Source organism: Notolabrus celidotus, chromosome 18, assembly GCF_009762535.1.
Source record: "Notolabrus celidotus isolate fNotCel1 chromosome 18, fNotCel1.pri, whole genome shotgun sequence".
NCBI classification, from domain to species: Eukaryota; Metazoa; Chordata; class Actinopteri; order Labriformes; family Labridae; genus Notolabrus; species Notolabrus celidotus.
In genome coordinates this window covers 21,349,991-21,373,294 of record NC_048289.1, presented here as the reverse complement: position 1 = coordinate 21,373,294, position 23,304 = coordinate 21,349,991, and the positions used below count along the sequence as shown (strand labels likewise).

Here is a 23,304-nt window from a genome sequence, read left to right as displayed (position 1 = left end):
GGTTATGATTAGGGTTATGATTAGGGTTAGGGTTATGATTAGGGTTAGAGTTAGGGTTGAGGTTATGGTTAGGGTTAGGGTTTAGGTTTAGGGTTATGATTAGGTTTAGGGTTAGGGTTAGGATTAGGGTTAGGGTTAGGGTTAAGGGTTAGGGTTAGGGGTTAGGGTTATAGTTAGGGTTCAGGGTTATGATTAGGGTTAGGGGTTAAGGTTATGGTTAGGGTTATGATTAGGGTTAGGGGTTAGGGTTAGGGTTAGGGGTTAGGGTTAGGGTTATGATTAGGGTTAGGGGTTAAGGTTATGGTTAGGGTTATGATTAGGGTTAGGGGTGAGGGTTATGGTTAGGGTTATGATTAGGGTTAGGATTAGGGTTAGGATTTAGGGTTAGGGTTTGGGTTATGATTAGGGTTAGGGTTATGATAAGGGTAACCCTAATCATAACCCTAACCCTAACCATAATCACAACCATAACCCTAATCATAACCCTAAACCTAATCATAACCCCTAACCCTAAACCCTAATCAGAAACCTAACCCTAATCCTATCCCTAGTCCTTACCCATAAATTAATCCTAACCGTAACCTAATCCCTCACCCAAACCTTAACTCTACCCCTTATCCTAAATCATTTTTAAGATGTTATTTCAAAATATAGTTACAAAATCTTTCTCTGAATTGGAGCGCACTAAAAACAAACAGTGCAAACAACAATTAAGTACAACCATTAAATTGTACTTGGGTATAATCATGTAAATGTTCTTACTTTAAAATGTATTCACAATATAAAATTTGTGAATAAATGTGAGCATAGCTTTACCAGACTGATATGACAAGAAGACACATTAATGTGGTAACCATATTGGTGACACTATGAGCTCTGAGAAACTGTAATGACAGTGAACTTGGATGGATTGTAAATTACTCCTGTATTGGCCTCAGGAAAAGAGAAGAAGCAAATACCCTGTTATTCTCAAATATTTATTCAAAATCATGACAATACAAAGACGGTACAAATATTGAAGGACCAGGCAAGTGTCATTTATAACAGCGATACAATATATATTTGATCTAATGATATAATCAAGATGTATTCAGATACAAGACTTGTGTTACATTTGCCTACAGTTGAAGGCATTGAAGGGTAACACTGTGTGTTGACTCTAAATATTCAACACAGACTCTATATCTACAGATAAAATCTCAAAGCAGGTTTCAGATACTTATAAACATCATATTGATCTGTGCTTCAAAAACTCAAGACTAAATGTACCATCTAATTCCAACTAGTGGAGTTACATGGTTTTTCTTGTTTCATGTTTTTCACTGCTGTAAGTTACTTCTGTGGAAAGCTCATATCTCGTCGTATATGTACATTGCAAATAATAAATGATTCCATACTGTACATTTAAAGTGGACCAATGTTATTTACACAAAAGCTTTTCTCTAGACATTTAAATAAATCTAATTTCATCTTGTTTTTACTGTGAAAACCAAACGTGGCACATTGTAATCATACAAAAGAGCAACTCGTCAGCTTTCAAGCGGCTGATGTAACACAGTAAAAACACATACACTAGTTCTTTAGCACTTTCGAACAAGCTGAGTTGTATTTTTTCATCACCGTGTCATTCAGCTGCATGCTCCTGATATAGCTCTGTTGAAAACAATACAAGGTTGTGATATTTACACTTTTCAGGAAGTTATGTAACTTAGGTCTATACACACTAAGTCTTAGTAATCCTCTCCTCAGGGAATTTACAGAGTAGCTTCTTACTGTTAAGATGATGTAATCTTCCTCAAGATGGCAGTGTGGTGGTTTATCTTTGACTATATCAGTGACCCAGGCTCTCTCGTTTCTTCACCCAACCACCAGCGGAAGCAGTGAAGCGTGCATATTTAATATCTGGTTTGAAGACATACGATGCCATGCAGAAGTATTTCACCTTTCCACATTTCTCTGTGTAAAAAATCTAAGACTAAAAGTGACTTATTTGGGCTTTTTATCTTTTGAATAATAGACATGAGCTGTCAAAGAAGCTGAAATCTAGCTGCACAAGTTCACCTGAAGGCAGTTGTTTGCACTCGATCTTAGTAGGGAGTTTCACAGATTAAACAAATTAAAATTTGTACATTATTTTGTGTCCATGTGGCTGACACATGCAATCCCATTTAAATCATTTTTATGTGCAGTTGTGACATGATATGGAAAAGTTAAACAGGGTTAATAGTTTTGCATGATTCTGTAAATATCTGCACACATTCCTGTTATAACCATCTGACCCTCCACCAGATCAACATCTGAACTTCAGGTGAGAGGAGTCCCCAAAACTCGACTTTTGTGTGACAGATTAATAATAACCTTTGTTGCTTTCATGGATTTTCTGCTCCAGCTTCATTTTCAGCTCTGACACTAAAGCAGAGCTCATGTTACCCTCTTTGCGGCAACTAGTTTTCGTTTTTTTGGATCCTTTGGAGGCCAGAGCACCAGATATAGTTGGTACCGCCCAGGGTCTGTCACTGGGACGTGTGTTAGAAGGAGGTGGAGGTGGCAGAGAGGGAGCGCTGGGAGGTGGAGGCCTCGCCCCAGGGCTGCTGAAGTCCCTCTGCAGGTTGCTCTCTGCGTCGCTAATGAGGAACTTCTCTGCAGGGTTGTAGAATCTGATAATGGGCATCTTAGAGGTCCAGGGTTGATGCTCCCTGGGTCGCCTCTTGATGATGCGACGCACCGGTATGATCCTGTTTGACTTTGAGTTGCGCATGTACAAGGCCGTAGAGATCAACACAGTCACCCCTACCATTAAGCTAATAATCACAACAACCATGCCTAGAGCTTTCATAGGATTGTCCCTACTTTTCATTAAAAAGGCCGCCATAGGCCCCTTGAGAGGAGTCTGTAAAAGAGCACAAATAAAAAAGTTTAAATCAAGTCCGAGGGACTGGATCAGAGGATCAACGCAGCATTCATCTGAAGCATGCAAGCGTGAAAAATGGAGGCGCAAAGCACTGACAGAGGAGGCCCAAACAACATGGCTACAAACAATCTCACACACACACACACACACACACACACACACACACACACACACACACACACACACACACATATATGTTCTTGTCTGAAGCAAAGCTAAAAACTAAGCACAACACTAGTTGTTGGGAGTGCGTCTGGCAGTGCGGTGCTTTAGGAGTTCTTCTTGACGTGAGACTGATGACAGAACAAGAATGATGATGGCCGATGAGGCCAAAATGGAGTGAAGGGGATGTTTGTGTGAGTAAAATAAAGATGAGTGAATAAATCTAGGGTAAAAGGCTCCATTTTTGTTCTTTTGACGGCCTAATAGCTTAAGTCTAAAAAGTAGAACTATTTTCCAGATAGGAGAAAACAACATCCAAGTTAGGTTCTGGGCAGGGGGGGGGGCTTTTATCACATTGTGATATTAGTACTTTAAATGTGCTCCAGGGCTCTTTTACAGACAAAAGCTAACCAGTAAAAAAACTGAGTTTTGAACGGTAATGAGTGAATTACAAAGTTCAGGTGTCATTGAGTTCTCATTTCAATCTGCGGACCACTTTGATATAGTTACTCTCAGGGTTGATTCTGGACTTTTTCACTGCATTACAGTACAGGATTGTTGATATGCAGATTGTTAGTAAAATGAGGGTGGTAGCAATGCTGAGAAAAATTCCAAGAACAGTCAGCGGACGCTTGCTGAGGCCAATGAAGTATGAAATAATGCGACCTTTGACCTGAAATGCACGATACACAACACCAAAAACAACACCAAAAACACAGAGTCATGTCATCGTGTGGAATGAAGGAATGAATACATGGTGAAAACAGAATCAGACACAAAGTAACCGGTTCATGTAACTGAATGAAAACTTTAAAGGATGATGATACTGTTTTTATGTTTCATATTTGTATATTTAAATGTACTGAAGATACACAAACTGTATAGATTTCTAAGTCTCAAGACATGGTCAGCCATCACTGGTCAACAGGTTTCCAAGAGCTTCTGATCAAAAGTTATCAACCACCCAACAAATACTGTCCTCAACTGATCAATGAAGAATTAGTACATTACATTTATACTAATAATAAAAAGAGAAGAATAAACATTAAAGTCAGCCTTTTGCTGTATGGAAGTTATTTGCTCCTATTCCTAATTGTTTTTGCAGCATGTAGTGTTACGCACTATTTGTTTTCATTGAAAGAACTGTGACACAACATGTAGCAACAGATAAATAAATTTGCAACTGCCCTTTAAAGACTGAGGAACATATGAGAGCCTAATATCGAACTATTTTCTAGTGGAAGTGGTGGAGACCAAAAACAGAACTAAAATGAAAGTGACTGATTTACTACCAACACTCCATCAGAGGCAAACAACTCTGACATTATCACTTGGGTGTGAAAATGTTACAGCGTTTACAAAAACTGTTCAATTTCTTGGACATCACTTGACAAGATTATTGATGTGTGATAGATTCACTTATAATTTGTTAATGCCTCTTTATGCTACATTTTCAAAATAATGAAAGCACTTAAATGATCAGCATCATCCTTTAAAGACCATGGATTTAATGAAGAGTGATAATTTAGCACCAGCATAGCATGGAAGCAATGTCTATGTGTATTTGAAAGCTTGAATCTAAAGCTCAGGCTTTGTAAGCACGCTGGGAGTCAAAAAAGGTCTTACCGCCTCGGTGATATCTATGTTGACCATAGCTGTTGTACTGAAGGATGGGGACCCTCTGTCTCTGGCCTGGATCACCAGACACCACTTGGCATCCTTCTGCTTGGTGATGTTTTGCACAATCTCCATGGATTTGATGTATGGCTTCAGCTGGATCTCTCCGGTATCAGAGTTTATTTCAAAGGCATTTTCAGGGTCCTCTTTCATGATGAAGTACTCGATGACGTTGTTTGGAGACTCTGCATCGTCATCCACTGCCTGTAAAAGAATTATGATAACTTAAAATCAACTTAGGAATTTTGTTAACTGGCTGACATTACTGCCAACTTTAATTTAATGTATTCAGTCAACAGCCCAATAATTTGTTTAATAATGAATGCAAAAGCCAGTAGAAATATATAACCATGGTATGTATATTAAAATGTACATATTGGATTTATATTAAGTTCACACAGTGAACTATATTTCACCTAAAGGTCAAAGAAAGCAAAGACAGCTAAAGAAATAACCTGTGAACACATTACCGTACAACTGAAATCAAGATATTTTCTTGGAGAATAATCCTAAAATCATAATAATAATAATAATAATAATACATTTTATTTAAAGGCGCCTTTCTCGGCACTCAAGGACACCACACAGATAAATATATATAAATACACAAATTTACGCATTAAAGGAAACAAAAATCAAAATCAAAATGAAAACAATATAAGCTGACAAAGTGGTAAGAAAGAATAAAAAGTGACAGTGCAATTGGCGTCAGACGGAGTAGGCAGTTTTAAACAGATGTGTCTTGAGTTGTGATTTGAAATGGGGGAAAGAATCTGTGTTTCTGAGTTGAGGTGGTAATGAGTTCCAGAGACGGGGAGCAGAGCGGCTGAATGCTCGGCTCCCCATAGTGGTGAGATTGGCGGAGGGGACAGACAGGTGTATGAAGGAAGAGGATCTGAGGGAGCTGGAGGGAGTTGGAACATGGAGGAGGTCGGACAGATATGGGGGGGAGAGGTTGTGGATGATCTTGAATGTTAACAGGAGAACTTTGAATTGAATACGGAACTGAACAGGGAGCCAGTGGAGCTGTTGGAGGACAGGAGTGATGTGGTGGATGGAGGGGGTACGGGTGATGATATGGGCAGCTGAATTTTGCTTTGTAGACATGGCAGCTTGGACAACCCAAAAAATGCTCTCAGGTAAACAGCTCAATATATTGAGCTCAATAGTTTTACAAACAGGACCATATATATTTAATTTGCTAGCTCTCAGGTAAGATTTCCGTAGCATCTCAACTACTGTGTGCATAAAGGGATAAAAAAAGCCGTTGATTAAAAAAAAGTCCGTCTGCGAACCTTTATTGCAGCAAAATTAACCCTATGACGCAGGCAGCTTTATTTTACACAAATCTTAAGGACAAGGCTGACCTCATACATCCCATATACGTTGATGTGAAAAAGAAAAGAAAAAACAATGCCAGCTAAATTGTCTTATCAGGGATATAATTATCTGATTTCTTCTCTAAAGGGTAATCATTTGCATTGACCTACCTCTACTTTTACAGGCGAACCAATGATCATTGTCTTTTCCAGAAGTTCCTCATCAAAAGCTGGAGGATGATCATTTATGTCGAGGACAGTGACGAAGACTTCAGCTAGGCTGTACTTTCCCTCTGAGTCTTGAGCCTTGACGTAAAAGTTGAACTTGGACCTGAGCTCTGCGTCCAAGCTGGTCCAGGGCTGTGTGGAGATGATGCCTGATGATGGGTCGATGGAAAACCTGAAGGTTCAGACAGGTTCAGAGTGTATGTGAGACACAAACACTAACGACTCCTCATTCGCAGTACAACATTCACACCACAAACTGTGAAATTGTGTGTGATTCTTATTAATTGTGCTCTATAAAAAGCTGATTTTCAGCCTGTGGGGCTGGGAACATGTGGCAGAAAGTAATCCAGGTGGCTGAGCAAAACGCAGGAAAGAATAATGTTCAACTTATTAAAGTAAATCAGTAAACTGCAGAGACTTTAACATAAGCTGCATTTCCATCATGAGTCCAGATAAACACCTTATTTCAAGATATTAGATGCAAAAAGTAGGACCTGAATTACTTAATATTACACAAAATGTAGTTAAGTTTATTGTTATTGGAATAATGTGTTATTTCAAGACACTTAACAAATAGATTTTGAAAACAAGTAAGATGTTTTTGACTGAAATAAGAAAAATCCACAAGCTGAGATTTGAGGTTTTGAGGTGTAGTCTCAGCAATCATGAAGGTTGGCTGTGCTCATTCTGTAGAGCAGGGGTTCCCAAGGTGTTGGTCGGGACCCCTAGGGGGTTGCGAGGCACAAATTGGGGGTCGTGAGATGTCTTCCAGAATGTTTTTTTTATTTTATTTTTTAAGTTATCTAAAAAATATCTACAGAAACAGTAGCTAAACTTGAAATAAAACCTTGAAAATAGAAAATGTAATGAGTTTTCTGCATTTCTTTTTGCCAGATGACTCCTAAGTTTAGGGTTAGTGAACAGTTAATTATCAAAAGCATCAGTAGCAGTACGTTAATTCATAACAGCACAGATGCTCATATAGGTAGGCTGATCTTCTGCAGATCAGCTAAATGAAGCAACATTAAATCACTTTGAGGGACAGTGGGGGTTGCGATTCTTTGGCATCTATATTTTGGGGGTCGCGGGCTGAGAAGTTTGGGAACCCCTGTTGTAGAGAGTTATAGGATAACTTTTGTTGTGATATAACACTACGTAAATTAAACTGTTGATTGATTTCTTTAATTTACCTGTTTTATTTCATTTGTTTGGGCTGATTGATTCTGTTCATCCTTATTGTTTCTTTAGCAAAAAAAAAATGACCCCCTTATGGATAATCACAAAAGTCTGAAAAGATGGCCGCAAATTACATTTTTTATTTTGCTGAACTTGTTTTTCTTTGTTGTTGTTTTTTTACCCTGCTGATTTTAATTAACTTTAAATCAACTTTGTACTGGTTTATTTGTCACATTTTGGGGATTTTTAATCTTACAGGGTTAGACCAATTTGTTACAAAAAATATTCCACTTAGTTTTAACAATATTGTGCACACATCTCTTCAAAACTCATCACCAAGATCACAAGATGTATCCTGATTTCCTTAACTTTTAACATTTCATGTTCAGAATTTAACATTTTCTGAATTTGAAGTCATTGTTTCAAAGATGGACCCCTCTGAGGTAGCCTATAGGAACTCAAGCAGATATGCCCGTGCTGTGTGATGAACTGTGCCAGTTTTCACCATCATCGTGTCATTTTTAACTAACAAACTGTCTGGCATTGGAGTATCTACAAAGATGTTATTATCGTGCAAGAATCATACACATAACATTTTTATTTGATGGTTTTCTACATCAGGTGTTGTACTTTCTGAGTACTTTCTATTTCAGAATTGGGCTCACTGCCATTTTCCATCTTGTTTTCCACTGTGAAATATCACAAGTTGCCCTGAAACTGATAACTTTCACACAATTAACTCAGGTTGCTGCCTGAAGAGGAGAATAAATTCTCACTTTTCCTTTGCAGCACACTGCCTTGCTTTTCAAAGCCGCCGTTTCTGTGGCTCCAGCTGTCACATTGCATGTTAATTGGCTCTCCCTATGTGAGATGGGCCAGGCTGTCTATTTTTAATGCTCCAATCCAATTAGTAGATTAGCCAGCATCTTGCAGCCATGTTAGAGCGAGCTGTTTGTGCAGCAGAGGGGCCAATCAAACTGGTTTCCTGCTTATTGCTTCCATCAAAGACAAAAGATTAATCAAGACTGGTGTCCTGCTGGCAAAGTTTGCTGAGCCAGTCTTGACTCATGAAAACATAAAAATAACTTCTTCTTTTTTTTAAAGCAATAAAACATGTTTTGTGGAAGTACACAAGTCAACTATCTGATCTGCCCAAACCTAAACTTGACAGGAGTGAAAAGTTCATACTCACAAATCGGATCCTGATCCATAAATCGTGTATTTGACTTCACCCCAAGGCCCTGAATCTGGGTCTATTGCCTGAAGGGGGGCAAAAAGGATGAAGATTAAAAACCCAATACTATTTATAGCAAATATAATCAATGTACACCTCACCAGCTGATAAATTTCCCCCTGTACTGTTACTTTGAACTAATCCAAGGTGACTGAAGGTGATATATATAGATGTTTTTATCTGGTGGGGGTCTTAAGCTCGTGTACAGTGGGTGGGGCAGGATATAAGTCTCTTGCTGTGGTGATGGGCCTGCAGGTCAGCATGATTAACCTTGGGCTAACAGCTTTTACGACACTCTGCGTAGCATAGACATATAACTGTGATACACAGTGTAGTAGAAGCAGAGGAGACAATTAATGAAACTCTTTCCTCAACCTGAATTTCACGCCTAACCAAAACAAAGCACAGCTGAGCGTCTTCTGTTTAAAGCACAACCTGCATTCATCTAATGAACTGCACAGAGCAATATGAATTTATTGGAGAGTTGATGGGAGAGTTGATGGAGTGTATAATCCCTTTGGTGTGGTTTAAGCAGAGTTTAATCTTGATTGACTCACTGTTACAGATACAACGCTGGAGCCTCCTGGAGAGTTCTCTGGGACCCGGGCGATGTAATATTCTGAGGTAAACTTGGGGATGTTGTCGTTCGTGTCCAACAGGTTGATCAATATGTCGGCTGTGGCGCTGAATCTTTCAGGAGTGTCGATCTCCACGGCCAGCAGCTTCATAAAAAGAAAGGGGGAGTAGGGTCAAGTCAGTGCAGAAGTGTTAATTGATACTGGTTTGGCTCAGTTGGTGGAGCAGCTAATTAAGAGGTGAACCCCTTGGTGCACCAAATGATTGCTGGTCCAGCCCCCCACCTGCAACCATTTGGTGTATGTTGTCCCCCATTTTCTCTCTATCCCATGTTTCCTGTCTCACTTCAGCAGTCCTATCCAATAAGCACTGGAAATTAAAAAAAAAAAAAAAAGGGATACTACGTCAAAAAAACTGATGTGTTTATTGCAAAAATTGAAAGTGCATTGAGCAAGTGCTTCTGGGATGTTTCAAACTAAACGAAAGCACCAATCTGAGAGCAAAGCGTGGTGCAAGGGGTGGGAGGGTTGTATTAACTCTCCTTATTAATCACACAGTGTTTTGGCCATAAATTGATCAAACAGATCCAAGTTTGACCTTCAGTCCTTTTTAAATGTCTTGTGTACACACATCAGGTGCATCAGCATTATAATTTGTGAATTGCCAAGATGTCAAGGCAAAAGGTTTCTGCAGACGAATTGGATCTGCTCAGTGAAAGTGTAAAACATCAGACAATCTGCCAAGCAGCAGGAATCCAACCAAAGCTCCTTGAGGTCAAGCCGGCATGGGAGGAGGTGGGTGTCAGCATGTCCTTGTTCATGGCACAACCAGAACTCCCACACAATGCTCAGAAGGGCTCAGGGATGTCCTTTGTGTTCATAAAAAGCAGTGTGTATGCAACATGTGAGGTTTACTTTACTACAATACAACCTTTGAAACAGCAGGGAACAACTGCACCATTGATTTTAGACCAGGTTTTTGTTGATGTGCCAAAAGGTACCTGGGCATGTCTCACTGTAGATTTACATAATACATTTTTCTAATCTTCTCAGAAAAGTTTCAGTAGTTGAGAAATAAGAAATCAAAGCTCAAGTTTTCTCACATTCAAGTTGTCAGTAAAGGTGAAGGTTGAGCCCCTGACTTTGTATTGGTTTCGTTTCATAATACTCGCAAATGATGACGTGAAAAATAAAATTAACCTTGTATGAAAGTGTTGATCCTTTTTCATAGTCGATGCCAGAGGTGTCTTCTACAATGATGGTCACCTGTGCTTCATTGAGGACCGTCTGTGGAACCACTCGCAGCACTCGGCTCGGCCCAACAAGTCTTAGCTTAAATTTGGCGTTTGCACCCTGCAAGAAAAGTAAACGGTAGAATGCAGAAAACCATGAATTAGTAAATTGAATTTAGATGAAGATGCTCAGAAACAAGTAATCTGGAGGTCCACCAGACCAGACTCAGATTTGAGGGTTAAAACTAAATATGAAGTGGTTGAGAAAAGATGGAGAAAATAGGCATGGTGGATTTAGGAAAAACATTTCATCTTGAATCAATGAACAGATTTTGTAAATGTTTTTAATAGTGTTGTGTAACTGTACATACTTTGAGACTGGCTGGCAGATATTTATGCAAAAATACCCAGAGGTATTAAACAAATCATTCAGCAGGGGAACAAACTCAACATGATTTATCCTAAAAAACACTCTTAATTCAGTAAATATGAGGCCATTTTTTATATGAATCATGTGTGCACATAAATATCGTGTCATGTCAATATCAATAAACAGTGAACTTCCACAAAGTTTGTAGCTCAATGAGATGCAAGTTAAATGAGGAAGAAATTCACCTGATCTGAGTCGTTGACGGTGATCTTGAACCCTCTCAGGATCTCCCCAGCAGGAGGATGCTCGTACATGGTGACCTCAAACTTGCTCTGGGGTCCGTTCTCTCCATAAAAAGTGGGCGGATGGTTGTTGAGATCAACAACGCGGACTGTCACTGTGGTGATGTCGTAGTCCAGCAGGCTATCATTCGGTCCAATCTCAGACGCCTGAGTTTAAAAAATGACATTGATATCAGACTCAGTGGTGTAAACAAGTTGAATTATGACGTAAGAGTAATTTCCAAGAATTAACAGTGAGGATTAATAACATGCTGATGAGAAGTACCTTGACTTTGATTTCATATAATTCGTTCTTCAGCATAGATGGATAAGTTGACAGGGTGATACATCCACTGGTGCTGTTTATGTCAAAGACACCATCACTACCTGAGAGGTGAGAAAAGAACAAATGGAAACATGTCTGACAGGAAGACATGAACAGAAACAACAACAAAAAAACTTAAATTGGTATTAATCAATCTTACCATTCATCACAGAGTAATGTATGGAGTTAGGATTGCCTTGATCTCCATCTTTAGCATAAACAGTGAATATTTCAGAACCCTGGAAGAAAACAAATATAAATTAATATGCACTTATTTACTACTCTTACCTATATTCTTTATTTTAAAGGAACTTACTGGGAGGGAGACTTCGTAGACGTAGCCAAAGTAAGGAGTTCCTATGAAGGATGGAGGCATGTCTTGAGCATCAATCACATTGATTGTAATGGTGGCTGTGGAGGTCAACACCTGGTGCTTCCCCTTGTACTTTCCTCCTCCATCCTGAGGAAAAAAACAGTGGACTTTGAATTATTACTCTGATTCATTGCAAATTATGATAAAACTGTCTTTGTGTGGAGCTTTAGGTTTATGTTGTTTTTGGCACCCGTTGTGGACAAATCAGTACCTGGTACCTCTTTGCTAATTTCAACCTGACAATTTGTAAACAGTGTTGATGCCCGCATCATCACTAGAACCCCCTACTTTCACCACATCACCCCCGTCCTCCAGCAGCTTCACTGGCTCCCGGTCAAACTCAGAATCAACTTCAAAATCCTCCTGTACACATTTAAGGCCATCCACAACCTCACCCCCCTGTATATGTCCGATCTCCTCCACATTGTCACCCCCTCTGGCACCCTCAGGTCTTCCTCCTCCCTCCACCTCTCTGTGCCCCCTGCCTGTCTCAGCACCATGGGGAGCAGAGCAACTGCAACTCTGGAACTCACTCCCACCTGACATCAAAAGTATTGACTCTCTACCCCTCTTCAAATCAAAACTCAAAACCCATCTGTTTCAGTACGCATTCTCTGTTTAATTTCCACTGCCTCATTTTTAACTTGGTGTTACTTTGCTTGTTGTTTTTATTTATTGTATCGTGTTATTTTATTATATTGTGTTTTAATCCTTCTGTAAAGTAGCTTTGAGTGTTAAGAAAGGCGCTTTTAAATAAAATGTATTATTATTATTATATTATAATAAAAGTCTCATGCTCCTTTCTTTAAACAGTCCAGAATATTTGCAGTGGAAAATTTGCAAAAAGCCCAGTGGGAGTGTGGAGTTAGTGGCTTCTTCTGATAGCTACCCCACAGCAGCAGATTTAGGCACAAATTAAACAAAATGGAAATAATCTCCCTTGATGCTACTGGTCTTGTTCTCTTTTGTAGGCAGTGAAGAAACATCAGTTTCAGTTTGTTTCATCACCAGCCAAAAACTCCTTACAGGAGCTTTAAATAGAGTAGTCAATGGGCACAGACAAAGTTAGATAATATTGTTTTAGACCATCTCCTAAATCTGGGATTCTCAAACCTTGGAACCCGACCCCAATGGAGGTCGTGAGATAATGTGCGGGGGTCCCAAGATAGTTATGGATTTTTTTAAAAAGACATTAAAAACAAAGTAATATGACTTGGCAATGGTTTTACAGTTAAATTGACTTTATTTATGTACCGCTTTCTCCAGTCTTTCTGACCACTCAAGGCACTACTAGATAGATAGATAGATAGATAGATAGATAGATAGATAGATAGATAGATAGATAGATAGATAGATAGATAGATAGATAGATAGATAGATAGATAGATAGATAGATAGATAGATAGATAGATAGATAGATAGATAGATAGATAGATAGATAGATAAAAACTTTATTAATCCTTCGGGAAGGTTCCCTCAGGGAATTCAGATTCCAGCAGGTAACACCAAAGGACATTATGCGTCAGATTTAGACACTGCTAGCAGAGGCTGCAAAATAAGCTAACAAATCCCTCTCACACATCACTTGGCGTCTTATGGCAATTTAATCGTCACTTTTGCATGTGGACAGACGGACCTGAGATCGAAGCCCCAACCTTCCGATTGAGAAACCACCAACTCTACCACTGTAGTCGCCTGTACCAGTAACATACAGTAAGTTATTTTAGTGCTGTTTCAGACTGGCAGCGTGTTATCTGCGTGACAGCTGCAGCTGATAGCTCTGGCTTGTGCTGTTAGAAATTCACACACAGGCTGTGCTGCAATCAAATGGGTGAGGGATCATGAACACCTGCGATATTACTCTTGGAGGTCGTGACTTAATAAAGCTTAAGAACTATTGCTCTAAATAATGAGCTGTACTGATGTGTTTTGATTCACCTGTGAAGGTGATTTAGTTGACCGTTTGAATGTTACATTTTATCCAACTAAAATAATTATATTAGAGACCTCCTCTGGCACCAGTTTAGCTTAGCGGTTAAAATGTGTGCCCCATACAGAGGGTGAAGCCCTCATTGCAGCAGTTGTTGGTTTGACTCCCAGCCACCGGTCTTTTGTTGTGTGTCATCCCCCTCTCTTTGCTCCCCACATTGCCTGTCTCTCTATGGCTGTCCTGTCTACCAAAAAATGCTGAATAAAATAACTACAAAAAAAAATGTTTTTTTCTACTGGTTGAAAGGAACTAAAAGTTGAGCTTGAAATGGTTCAATTACTTTGATTTCTGTTGAGCTTATATGTACAGCAAGAGCAAATCAAAGTAAACAGAAGCACTAAATGCTTGAAATGTGTGCATGGTTTAATGAATCAAACCTCATTACATAGCTGTCTGTGTTAAAGCAGGATGTAAACCTCTTAATCCTCACTTGGCGTATTAAATTCAATATAATTGGGAACAGAGGAATCTGTAATGTGATTTGCATGGCTGTTAATCATCTTGTTATGCTGCCGTGAGACTAAAGAATGCTGAGATTAATGCTTTTGTAATAGCTATGATGAATTTTCTTCATGAAACTTTAAGTGAGTTGAGCTTGGTCATTATATTGATGTAGCTGAATGCACTGAAATCTTAAGAACATTTCAATACTTAGCTTAAGATTTACTAAATACCCCTAAAATCAGGCTTTTAAAAAGCTTTATGAGCTGTAAGTTATTCCACACACACACACAAACAGAGCTGAGGCTTTAAATATATCCAGCCTTCTCCATCATGCTGGAGAAATGACACCTCAGGTGCAGCACTGTCAACACTTCACCAGACTTTCATTTTCCTCACTTAGGCCCACAGAGACTGTAGAAAAACAGGCAAAGTGAAAGCTAATCTGTGACTAAACTTCTCATGACCTTTTTGGCCGCCAGTAGACAAATACCTGACAGTATTACCTTCCTACAAAATGGTATGTGATTTATGCTTCTAATTTCTGTGCTAACTCACAGGAATAATACAATTACTTGCTAAAACTGGATAAAAACAAAATAAATACATGTCTCACGTTAAAAACAACAAAATCACACATAGATTAATCTCAAACTTGTAACATTGTGATTGGATGAATAAACCTGGAGATCGAATGCTTGTTTTAGGGCAGCAGAGGCTGGGTACACATTGTATAAATTTATAACTTATGACAAAAGCTCCTGATTTATGTGCTCACACTGTACAGTCAAAACTGTCAAGCGCAAAATAAGAGCTCACACTGTACGTGTTAAATCAGGATGGAGCTTCGACTTTTTTCAATAAAGTTATGTTGCAGGTCAAATTGGCCCATTTTAAAGTTCAAAAATCCCCCCCCAAAAAAACGTTAAGAATTTTTTTACTATAAAACTTCTTCTCATTTCACACATTTGTTTGTATTACATGGATACTGTTCGTGGGTGAATTTGACCCTGCAGTCAAAGTGGAGGCTAAAAGGGGTCAGAAGTGTCAAATACTAATGTTTCTTTGCAACTGTGTTACATATTTCACCCCAATCACTTTCCAATGTTCATAAAAAAAGTTGTAACATGACATTTTCATAAGGAACAAGTGAATTATCCTCATTGAACTGTGATCTGTGAGAATTAAATAACACCAATGCACTAAATATTGATTTAAATGGCTAGTAATGGAGTTGATAATGAGATTTAAAAAATATTTGCACAGGGTCAAGTTGACCCATGAACATTATTGCTGTCCCTGAGAAATAAACATAACAAGAGGGTTAAAAAGAACACACACACTAAAGTTGAAGCCAGAGACTTCAACAATACATAAGAATTATCACCTTTTAATGTGACAACAAGATCTGAAACTTTAAAAGCTTCTTTAAGGTTGAATTTGATTGCATTAAAAAGCACAGGTAGTCATAATGTTATAGCTGATTGGTGTGTCTTCATGGGCTAACAGATGCTTTCTGTCCTTCTGTGCTGGAGCAACCAGAGAAAAAACCCTAAAGTTGGGGAATTTGTTTGTGATCTTGATTTCATTTTGAGAGTGTGTGTAGTCAGCCGACCAAAAAATCTGACGTGCCAGAAATTTAGGTCAGTCGGGAGTGGCTGATTGGGCTGTGATCAGCCGCTGATAGGCTCACATGCCCCTCTGTAACAATGCATGGCAAGCAACACAGCATCGGACTGCACATCAGGTCAGACTCAGCATCAATGTGAATGCCCGGACTATGTGGACGAAACTAAAGGAAGGGGTGACTAACGTGACTTCTCACCTTTGCAACCACCGTCACAAAGTGTGCTGGTGTGGTCTCGTAGTCCAAAGTCTCACCAGGTTTGACTCTGAGGATACCGCTGTTGCCATCAATGGTAAATTGGCTGACTGCCTGAGAACATATAAAACCACAGAGTTAGCAGAGTTTACCAGTTAGCATATGTTATATACAACTTGTATATGAAGAAGTTAAGATCAATCAAGCTCATTCAGAAGTCTCTTTTGTCATTTTAGACACATAATCCAAGTTGTCTTAAAGCTGACGTTTTTCGCAAAGTCCCTTTAGGATTGTTTTCATCTTATAGTTGATACAGTAACAACTACTGTGCTGTCAGCTGTTGGCCTGCTCCAAACCTAAGCTCTTATTAAGCCTTCAGTGCCTTGCTCAAATGTAATTGAAATTTAATCCACTAAAGTAACACCATTTCCAGACTGCTCTCTGGTACGAGATTAATCTTTCTCTCTCCCATCACTCGAATGCCCTTTTCCCCTTCCACATGGCAGGCAAAGCTCTTGTCAATTCAGCTTGACCTCTGGCCAAACCATGCCAGTTTACAGTATCACAATGTTGATAACAATGGGGCAGCCAAACAAGTAAAAATTAAATATTTTCATAGTGTTAATGGAATAAAACTGAGATAAAAAATAAGAGGGGAAGAAACTGGAAAAGCTTGCTCATGCTTTGAAGTAAGGTTTTGGGAGCTGAAAGGATAAGCTTGTTGGCAGTAGTCAGGTTGTCAGAGTAAATAGGTCTGAAGATATTAACAGCTCGACATGTGATTAGTAAAATCTTTCAATCAACTTTGAAATCAACTGGAGGCTGTGTGCAAGCAGCTAAAATAGCATTAACTATTTTAGCCCTGCTTACTATAGCTCACTTTTCTAGGCATGTGCTACTGTAAGAGATTAAGTGGGTAAAGATAGCATCAGTCAGCAGAGCAAGGCAAAAAAAAAAAGCATGTGATACATTTTAGGAACTAAAAGGTTGTGGACATGTTACAAATTCAAAAAATGCACATGTTTTCTTTCAATAAAAGGAAATAAACACTGAATGGTACTTGCAAAAAAAATGATTCTAAAAGTTTGGAACAAGGAGGGACCGCCCTGCTTTGAGGCCTGGCTTACAGAATTCTCCAGTACCTTATATATGGAGAGAATCAGATATGAGCTGTTGGGCAAAACAACCAGATTCGAACAGATATGGCAGCCCTTCCTTGACTACATCACGGCTCTTAGAAGACCCACATGACACCTCAATGCCTTTGCCTTTTAATCACACAATATAGTTGCACAAAAGGATGACCATAGCAATATGTAATTTAGAGTGCTACACAGATGATGTGTGTGTTTTTTGTTTTTGTTTGTTTTTTTCATCTGGTTTTTTTTTTTGTTTCTGTTTTTGTTTGTAGAATGGAATGGGGGAGGGGGGTATGTTCTTCTTTGTTAACCTTCTAAATGCTCTATGTCTTCTGAAAAAGCTATAAATAAAGTACTTAAAAAATAAGAAAAGAAAGAAGATAAACACCTATATTTAGCACTTTAAGCTCAACAGACCTGAGCAAACATGACAAATAACCTTGAATTGTCTTGTATTAATTTATCTGTAAAAAATATTATTTACCAAGTCCTCAATTTCACTCAAACAGGGCATAGGAGATTGCAGGTTCACAACAGTGCATCATCTGCATAACACCAAATCTTTTTACCTGTAGATAATATGAGACGCTGCCTCCTGAGCCCATGTCTTTATCAACTGCTTGGACTCTGTAGATACTACTTCCTGGTTCAGTATCCTGGTGATTAGACAAGAGATGTTATAACCTTAAACTAACTTTATTATTAGTTATATGTTCGACTTAGCCAGGAGATTACAGGGTTATTTGTGGCACAGAAAGACCAACAGTATAATAATGGTTAGTGTGGTTGATTCATCATACTGTACCTCTGCAATATCAATGATGAAAGGCAGGTTTTGAAACTCAGGTTGCTCATCATTGGAATCAGTAACAAACACTCTCACTGTCTCGATAACCTGAGAAAAAAAAAACACATTTTCAACCACAAATAGAAACAACTGCACCAACAGAGATTTATTCCCTGGCCTTTTCCCTTTTCAAAGATAATTCCCCTAAAAGTGATCACAAAAATATAGCTCAATATATTTAGAAAAAACACTTTTTATAACATAGATAGTAAACAAAGTATGTTACCCTGCTGTCAACATTTAATCACAATTCCTATTTAGTAGAAATGACTACCATGTCCTCTGTTTTTTCCCTCCTATCCTAATTTTTGTTGTGTTTAAGAAAAAAAAAGAGTGCTAAAGGTTGTGGAGCCTGCAATTACATGATTCATATAATAAAAACACTACAGTACCATGAGATATATATCATCTAACAAACTTACTTTATTGCGACCGTCAGTTATGCTCACAAGCGCTGAGATCTCATCTTGTTTCTGCAAAGAAAATAGGCATCAGCCAGGGTGTCACAGCCTCAGTGGTGGCACATTCATAGCAGCTCCCTTTACACAATAGTCTCTCATGATCTGGGTTACCTCTCTGTCAAGCTCCTGAATCAAGGTGACATTTCCTGACTTGGGGTCCACACTTAAATATTCTTTGGAGCCCTTTTCAAAAGTCAGGTCAAATCGTACTGGATCTCCTTCTGGGTCTGTTCCATTCAGAATGTAAACCTGCGTCCCTGTGTGGCAAAAAGGACGAAGAAACAGTCAAATCATAATCTGTTATGTTTTTCAAATCCTTTAGGGAAGATATAAAGGCCTTTGTTTTGATTTTCAGTATTTCATATTAATGCCACATTTAATAACCAGAGCGAACACTTGAGTTGTTTTCTTCCCGTAAGACTCGGTATACGTCACTCTCCACCAGGTGTTACAGTGATTAGCTTTAGCCTCAATACAAGTGTGATAATATCACTGTTGCACCCAAACATGTACAGTAAGCCCCTTTAATTAATATGAAATGTACTAAAAATAACCATATCCGTGCAGAATAAAATCATCATTAGATTGAGAGACTTACCAACTGGTGTATCCTCAGAGATGCTGAACAAGGCCATGTTCCCATCTGTACTGCTGGGTCCATTGTCATAAAAATATGGTGCATAGTCTGATTTCCCTTTGTAGGAAAACAAACATACGAACAAAATAACATGTTACTTGAGCAGGACAGAACCTGAAAAATAATGCTAGACTGTTGACAATTCATATCTGCAAAATAAAATATAAAGATCTGGAAAAATGTCACATTTATCAAACAAGTTTTACTTTATATTTTTGTTTTTTCTAATAGACATTATTCTTATCTAACGTAATGAAAACTACTGCACTCACGTGCTACAAGGAGCAGGAACCGAAAGCAGGGAGAGGGAGGGTGGAGATCAATAACAAAATAATTTAAATGTAAGTTTTTATAACAGCACAAGCACACCATGACACATTTCAATATATAACTACAGACAGCATGAGGAGTGTACACTAAGATGAACATGCCTTCTGTGTGTTAGAGGATTAACCAGATAAGAGGAGGGCAAGAAGTCTTAAGCACATGGACAACAAACAGCATAAAAGAAAGATGTGCAAAGCCCTACCTGAGGTAAAATGAAGCAGGAGGAGGAACAGCAAAGCATGCGTTTTCTTTTCTTTCTTCATCCTGGTGGGGAGCTAAGGCTTGGCTGGCTCATGTGGAAGGCTAGGTGGAGGTAAAGCGAGTAGTGAGTGTCTTGCCCTTCTGGTGGCGTCTCAGCAGCTCAGGAGAAAGAAGAGGCTGGGACAGATTCTCAGGCACTAATCCAGTGACGCATCCCTTCCCTCCGCAGACATCTTCTGCCACACTCTCTCGCACTGATCTCTCCTGAAAGACTGCACGAGGAGGGAAGAGCGTTCAGGTTCAACACAACATGGTGTGATCATCGCGCCTCTGCACACAGGTGTTACTGTACTTATGAGACGCTACACTGTATGATACTGTATAATTAAAAACTGGGACACAATACACTTCCTGACACTCAGAAGAGTAATATCATAAATTAATGATACTCCCTTCTTCATTTTGGTAAGCTCTTCATAAGTCACAAGTTAATCTGTAAGTTATGAGCTCAATAACAAATTTGCTCCTCTGTCTCACACTTGAAAGGCTCTGACTAGAAAGAAAAACTCATTAGGCACATGAGGCAAGTCCCAACGACTTAAGCATCCAGTGGCTGCACTTCTTGGCAAGTGACACAAACCTAAGTCACTCTTGTGGACCTGTTTTACAAAACAAACAAAACACTTTCTGTAACCTCACCAGTCCACTATCCCTGGAAACTCAATGTCGGTCACTTTGGCTTGCTTCAAAAAACACATGTCAGTGTGGTGTACATTTAAAACATGTTTGGTTTTTTTTGGCTTCAAGATTAGTTTATATTTTTAGTTCAGCTTAATCTAAGTATGTTATGTTCCAGATGATGTGTGTCACTAAGCACCATCTTCCATCGCAAGAAATCCTCCCCCCTGCAGCTTAGGCAGGTCAAGACCAAAACCCAGCGCTCAGGTTTAGAAATACAGACGCAAAAACCGAAAGCTGATCTGAAAATTTTTTAAATATGTGACAGTGTAATGGCATTAAGAAAACGGAATCATTTCCAGATGAGTTTAGCACCTTTTCTTTTACATGTTATATCCTGTACATGCAGGTGTAACTCTCTGTATTGGTGTTAACTGGATTCATTTACAGTCAATGAATGAAATGTTAAGAAATAGTTTCAGGGCTGGATTTAGCAATGTGTCATTTAAGCAAATACCTTTCACTTCAGTATAAACCTCCACAGTAAAGATTTGAACATAGTCGCATTGTCTGCTGCTAGCTGGATGGTTTACGGCTAATTCACGCTAATAGATTGTTATTTTTCATGCGCAGTAAGAAAATAAATTTAAAGAAAACTAAAACCCTTACACTGGTCAATAACACAAGAATGTAAGCATAATTTGAGAAAGTTCATGTCAAAAACAAAGTCTTACTGCTGCAGCTATGCTAGCAGTAAGTACATTAATGAATGAACAAAGTACATTCTATGCTAGCATCTCTGAGGGTGTAATTACAGCTGGAGGTAGTTGCTCATTTTAGCATGCCAACATTCTAATGTTAAGCCATTGTGTTTACCATGCTAGTCCTCTCAAATATTTAGTGTTTCCCACCTGCGAGTCCAGTAAATGATTTCTGGATTCACTTTAGTGAGTAGATACAAACACCAGGATGAAGACTTCAGACTTCCTGTGAAGCCCAAGTATATAATTACTGTGCATTTGAAACACAACAAACAACCAAAGCCCAGGTCCCGTGTATTTAGCTGTTGATAGCAGAGCTCAAGTAGTAGATCTGGAGGGTGTGTAAGTTCATGACCTGATGGGCAAACCTACACAATGTTGATAATTTACTGTCTAAATACAAATGTGTGGGATAACTAATACTCCAACTGTTGAAACCATAGACTGTATAAAATATGGACGTAGTATCCGTGACATCACACGTGTGTTTCTGAAGCGCTGTTTTGAGGCCAATCGTCAGCAGCAGCCATTTTGCTGCTGTCAAGTGATTGTGGCGTAAAGAGGCGGGCTTTGAGCCTCCTAGCCAACAGCTACAGTGTTCCCGCCTGTCAATCAAGTCAGCTGTGCCTCTCATTGGAAGACTCGTAATCTCAATATCTTCAAAATTGCAGCTTTAGGAAAAATTCAACCCCAGTACAGTGTGCCAATTGAGAAATGAGCTATCCAGACTACACTCGTCTTTTGTACCAGGCTGTAAACATGTTTATTTCTGCTGTAAAGATCGTCTTTTTTGAATTGGTGTGTATGTGGTTTCCAGTACTTCCGGAGCCAGCCTCAAGAGGATCCTCAATGAACTGCAGTTTTTGGCAGTTCTGCATTGGACTCATATTTTTAGACCGGAGGTTGCTGCTTGATTAGAACACAACACGAGGCACAGCTGGAGCTAATGAGGTGAGACAAGTCAAAAAGCTTGACTCTGTGGCTCTTCAGACAGGTTCAGGAAATCAACAAAATAAGTTACAATTCTTCAAATTTTCAGGAAAAACCTCCACAACAAACATGTTACTGAAAATACTCAGTTATTCCTTTGGATGGTGGGACTTGAAAATTAAAGGGTCATGGTCTTTAGAATTCACTGTCTTGTGTCTGAGTGGAAAAGTAAACCTGTGTTTTCCTTCCTTTGTTAATCCTGGAGAGAGGTCAGGCTTATTTATACGGACCATGCACAAATGGCACACTTGGCTCCTCATGCTGATGTTTGGAAGCATTTCAATTAACTTATCAGTCGCACGAAGCAAGCCAAAGTGACCTAAGCATCCGGAGACTGCTCTCCTTGGCAGCTAACTGACCAACTAACCTCAGCTGCACTTGTGGATCTGTTACGCAATAAAAGTCCAGAGGCTTTCTTTAGCAGCGGTCCACCATCCCCGTGAAACCTAGTGACATGTCAATCACTACGCCTTTGGACACCAAACGGCCTGTAAGAATGGACAATATCATCAGTCGCAACATTTGATTTAATTTTCTGTGGCCTACAAGCCTGGTTTGTATTTTTAGTTCAGCTTAATCTAAGTGGTTCAGAAGATGCTGTCCCGAAGCACCAATATTACAAGAAATCATCCCCTCCTGATTCATTGCAGCTTAGGGAGGTCACAACCAAAACACAGCGTTCTGATTCAGGGAAGATACACACACACTCACGCACATACACACAAAATCAGCATAAATTAATTGGTTGAAAAAGAAAGTGACATTCCAAAGTCAAAGGTGTGAAACTGCTTCTTTTTTCCACTTGCGACTTTGCCTCTGTCTGATGACAAACAAGGGTCGAAAAAGGTCAACATTGGCCTGAGGTGAGTTTCCCACCGTTCTCTCTCATATCAGACACTCTACAGCTGCAGGTGTCATATGAGCACTCTGTATTTGTGAGAGCTGTGCTGACTTACTCACTCAAGAGGTGTAGTGTGGTTCACTTCCTGTATTCACAGATATAAAAATAGGGTATGACGTTCAATGACACACTGGTACATGTAAATGGATGGCAGCCAATGATAGAACTGCTCTGTTTACTGAAATAAACTCAGAATCCAAGGACTACTCAGTCTTTATAGTGACATTTAAAACACAGCAATTCGTA

At 39.1% G+C, this 23,304-nt stretch overlaps 1 protein-coding gene across 1 annotated transcript; it reads right to left on the bottom strand.

The window, feature by feature from the left end:
• Nucleotides 1-968: 968 nt before the first annotated feature.
• On the bottom strand, nt 969-19,996 carry LOC117829911 (cadherin-related family member 1). Its single transcript, XM_034707704.1, has 18 exons — nt 19,730-19,996; nt 19,473-19,475; nt 19,162-19,257; nt 18,675-18,820; nt 18,525-18,575; nt 18,061-18,150; nt 17,825-17,911; nt 16,120-16,230; nt 11,807-11,950; nt 11,651-11,729; nt 11,452-11,552; nt 11,130-11,333; nt 10,483-10,635; nt 9,265-9,429; nt 8,666-8,733; nt 6,241-6,469; nt 4,700-4,954; nt 969-2,890 (listed from the first exon to the last, which is right to left on the bottom strand). The coding sequence occupies exons 1-18, from the start codon at nt 19,788-19,790 to the stop codon at nt 2,348-2,350; spliced, it is 2,586 nt and encodes an 861-aa protein (XP_034563595.1). The 5' UTR covers nt 19,791-19,996; the 3' UTR covers nt 969-2,347.
• Nucleotides 19,997-23,304: the final 3,308 nt, after the last annotated feature.

Coding starts and splice junctions, on each gene's coding strand:
- LOC117829911 (XM_034707704.1), bottom strand. CDS start 19,790: ATGAAGAAAGAAAAGAAAACGCATGCTTTGCTGTTCCTCCTCCTGCTT. Junction 11,553..11,650: donor ACATTACTCTGTGATGAATG/GTAAGATTGATT, acceptor CTCACCTCTCAG/GTAGTGATGGTGTCTTTGAC. Junction 11,334..11,451: donor TATATGAAATCAAAGTCAAG/GTACTTCTCATC, acceptor TTTTAAACTCAG/GCGTCTGAGATTGGACCGAA.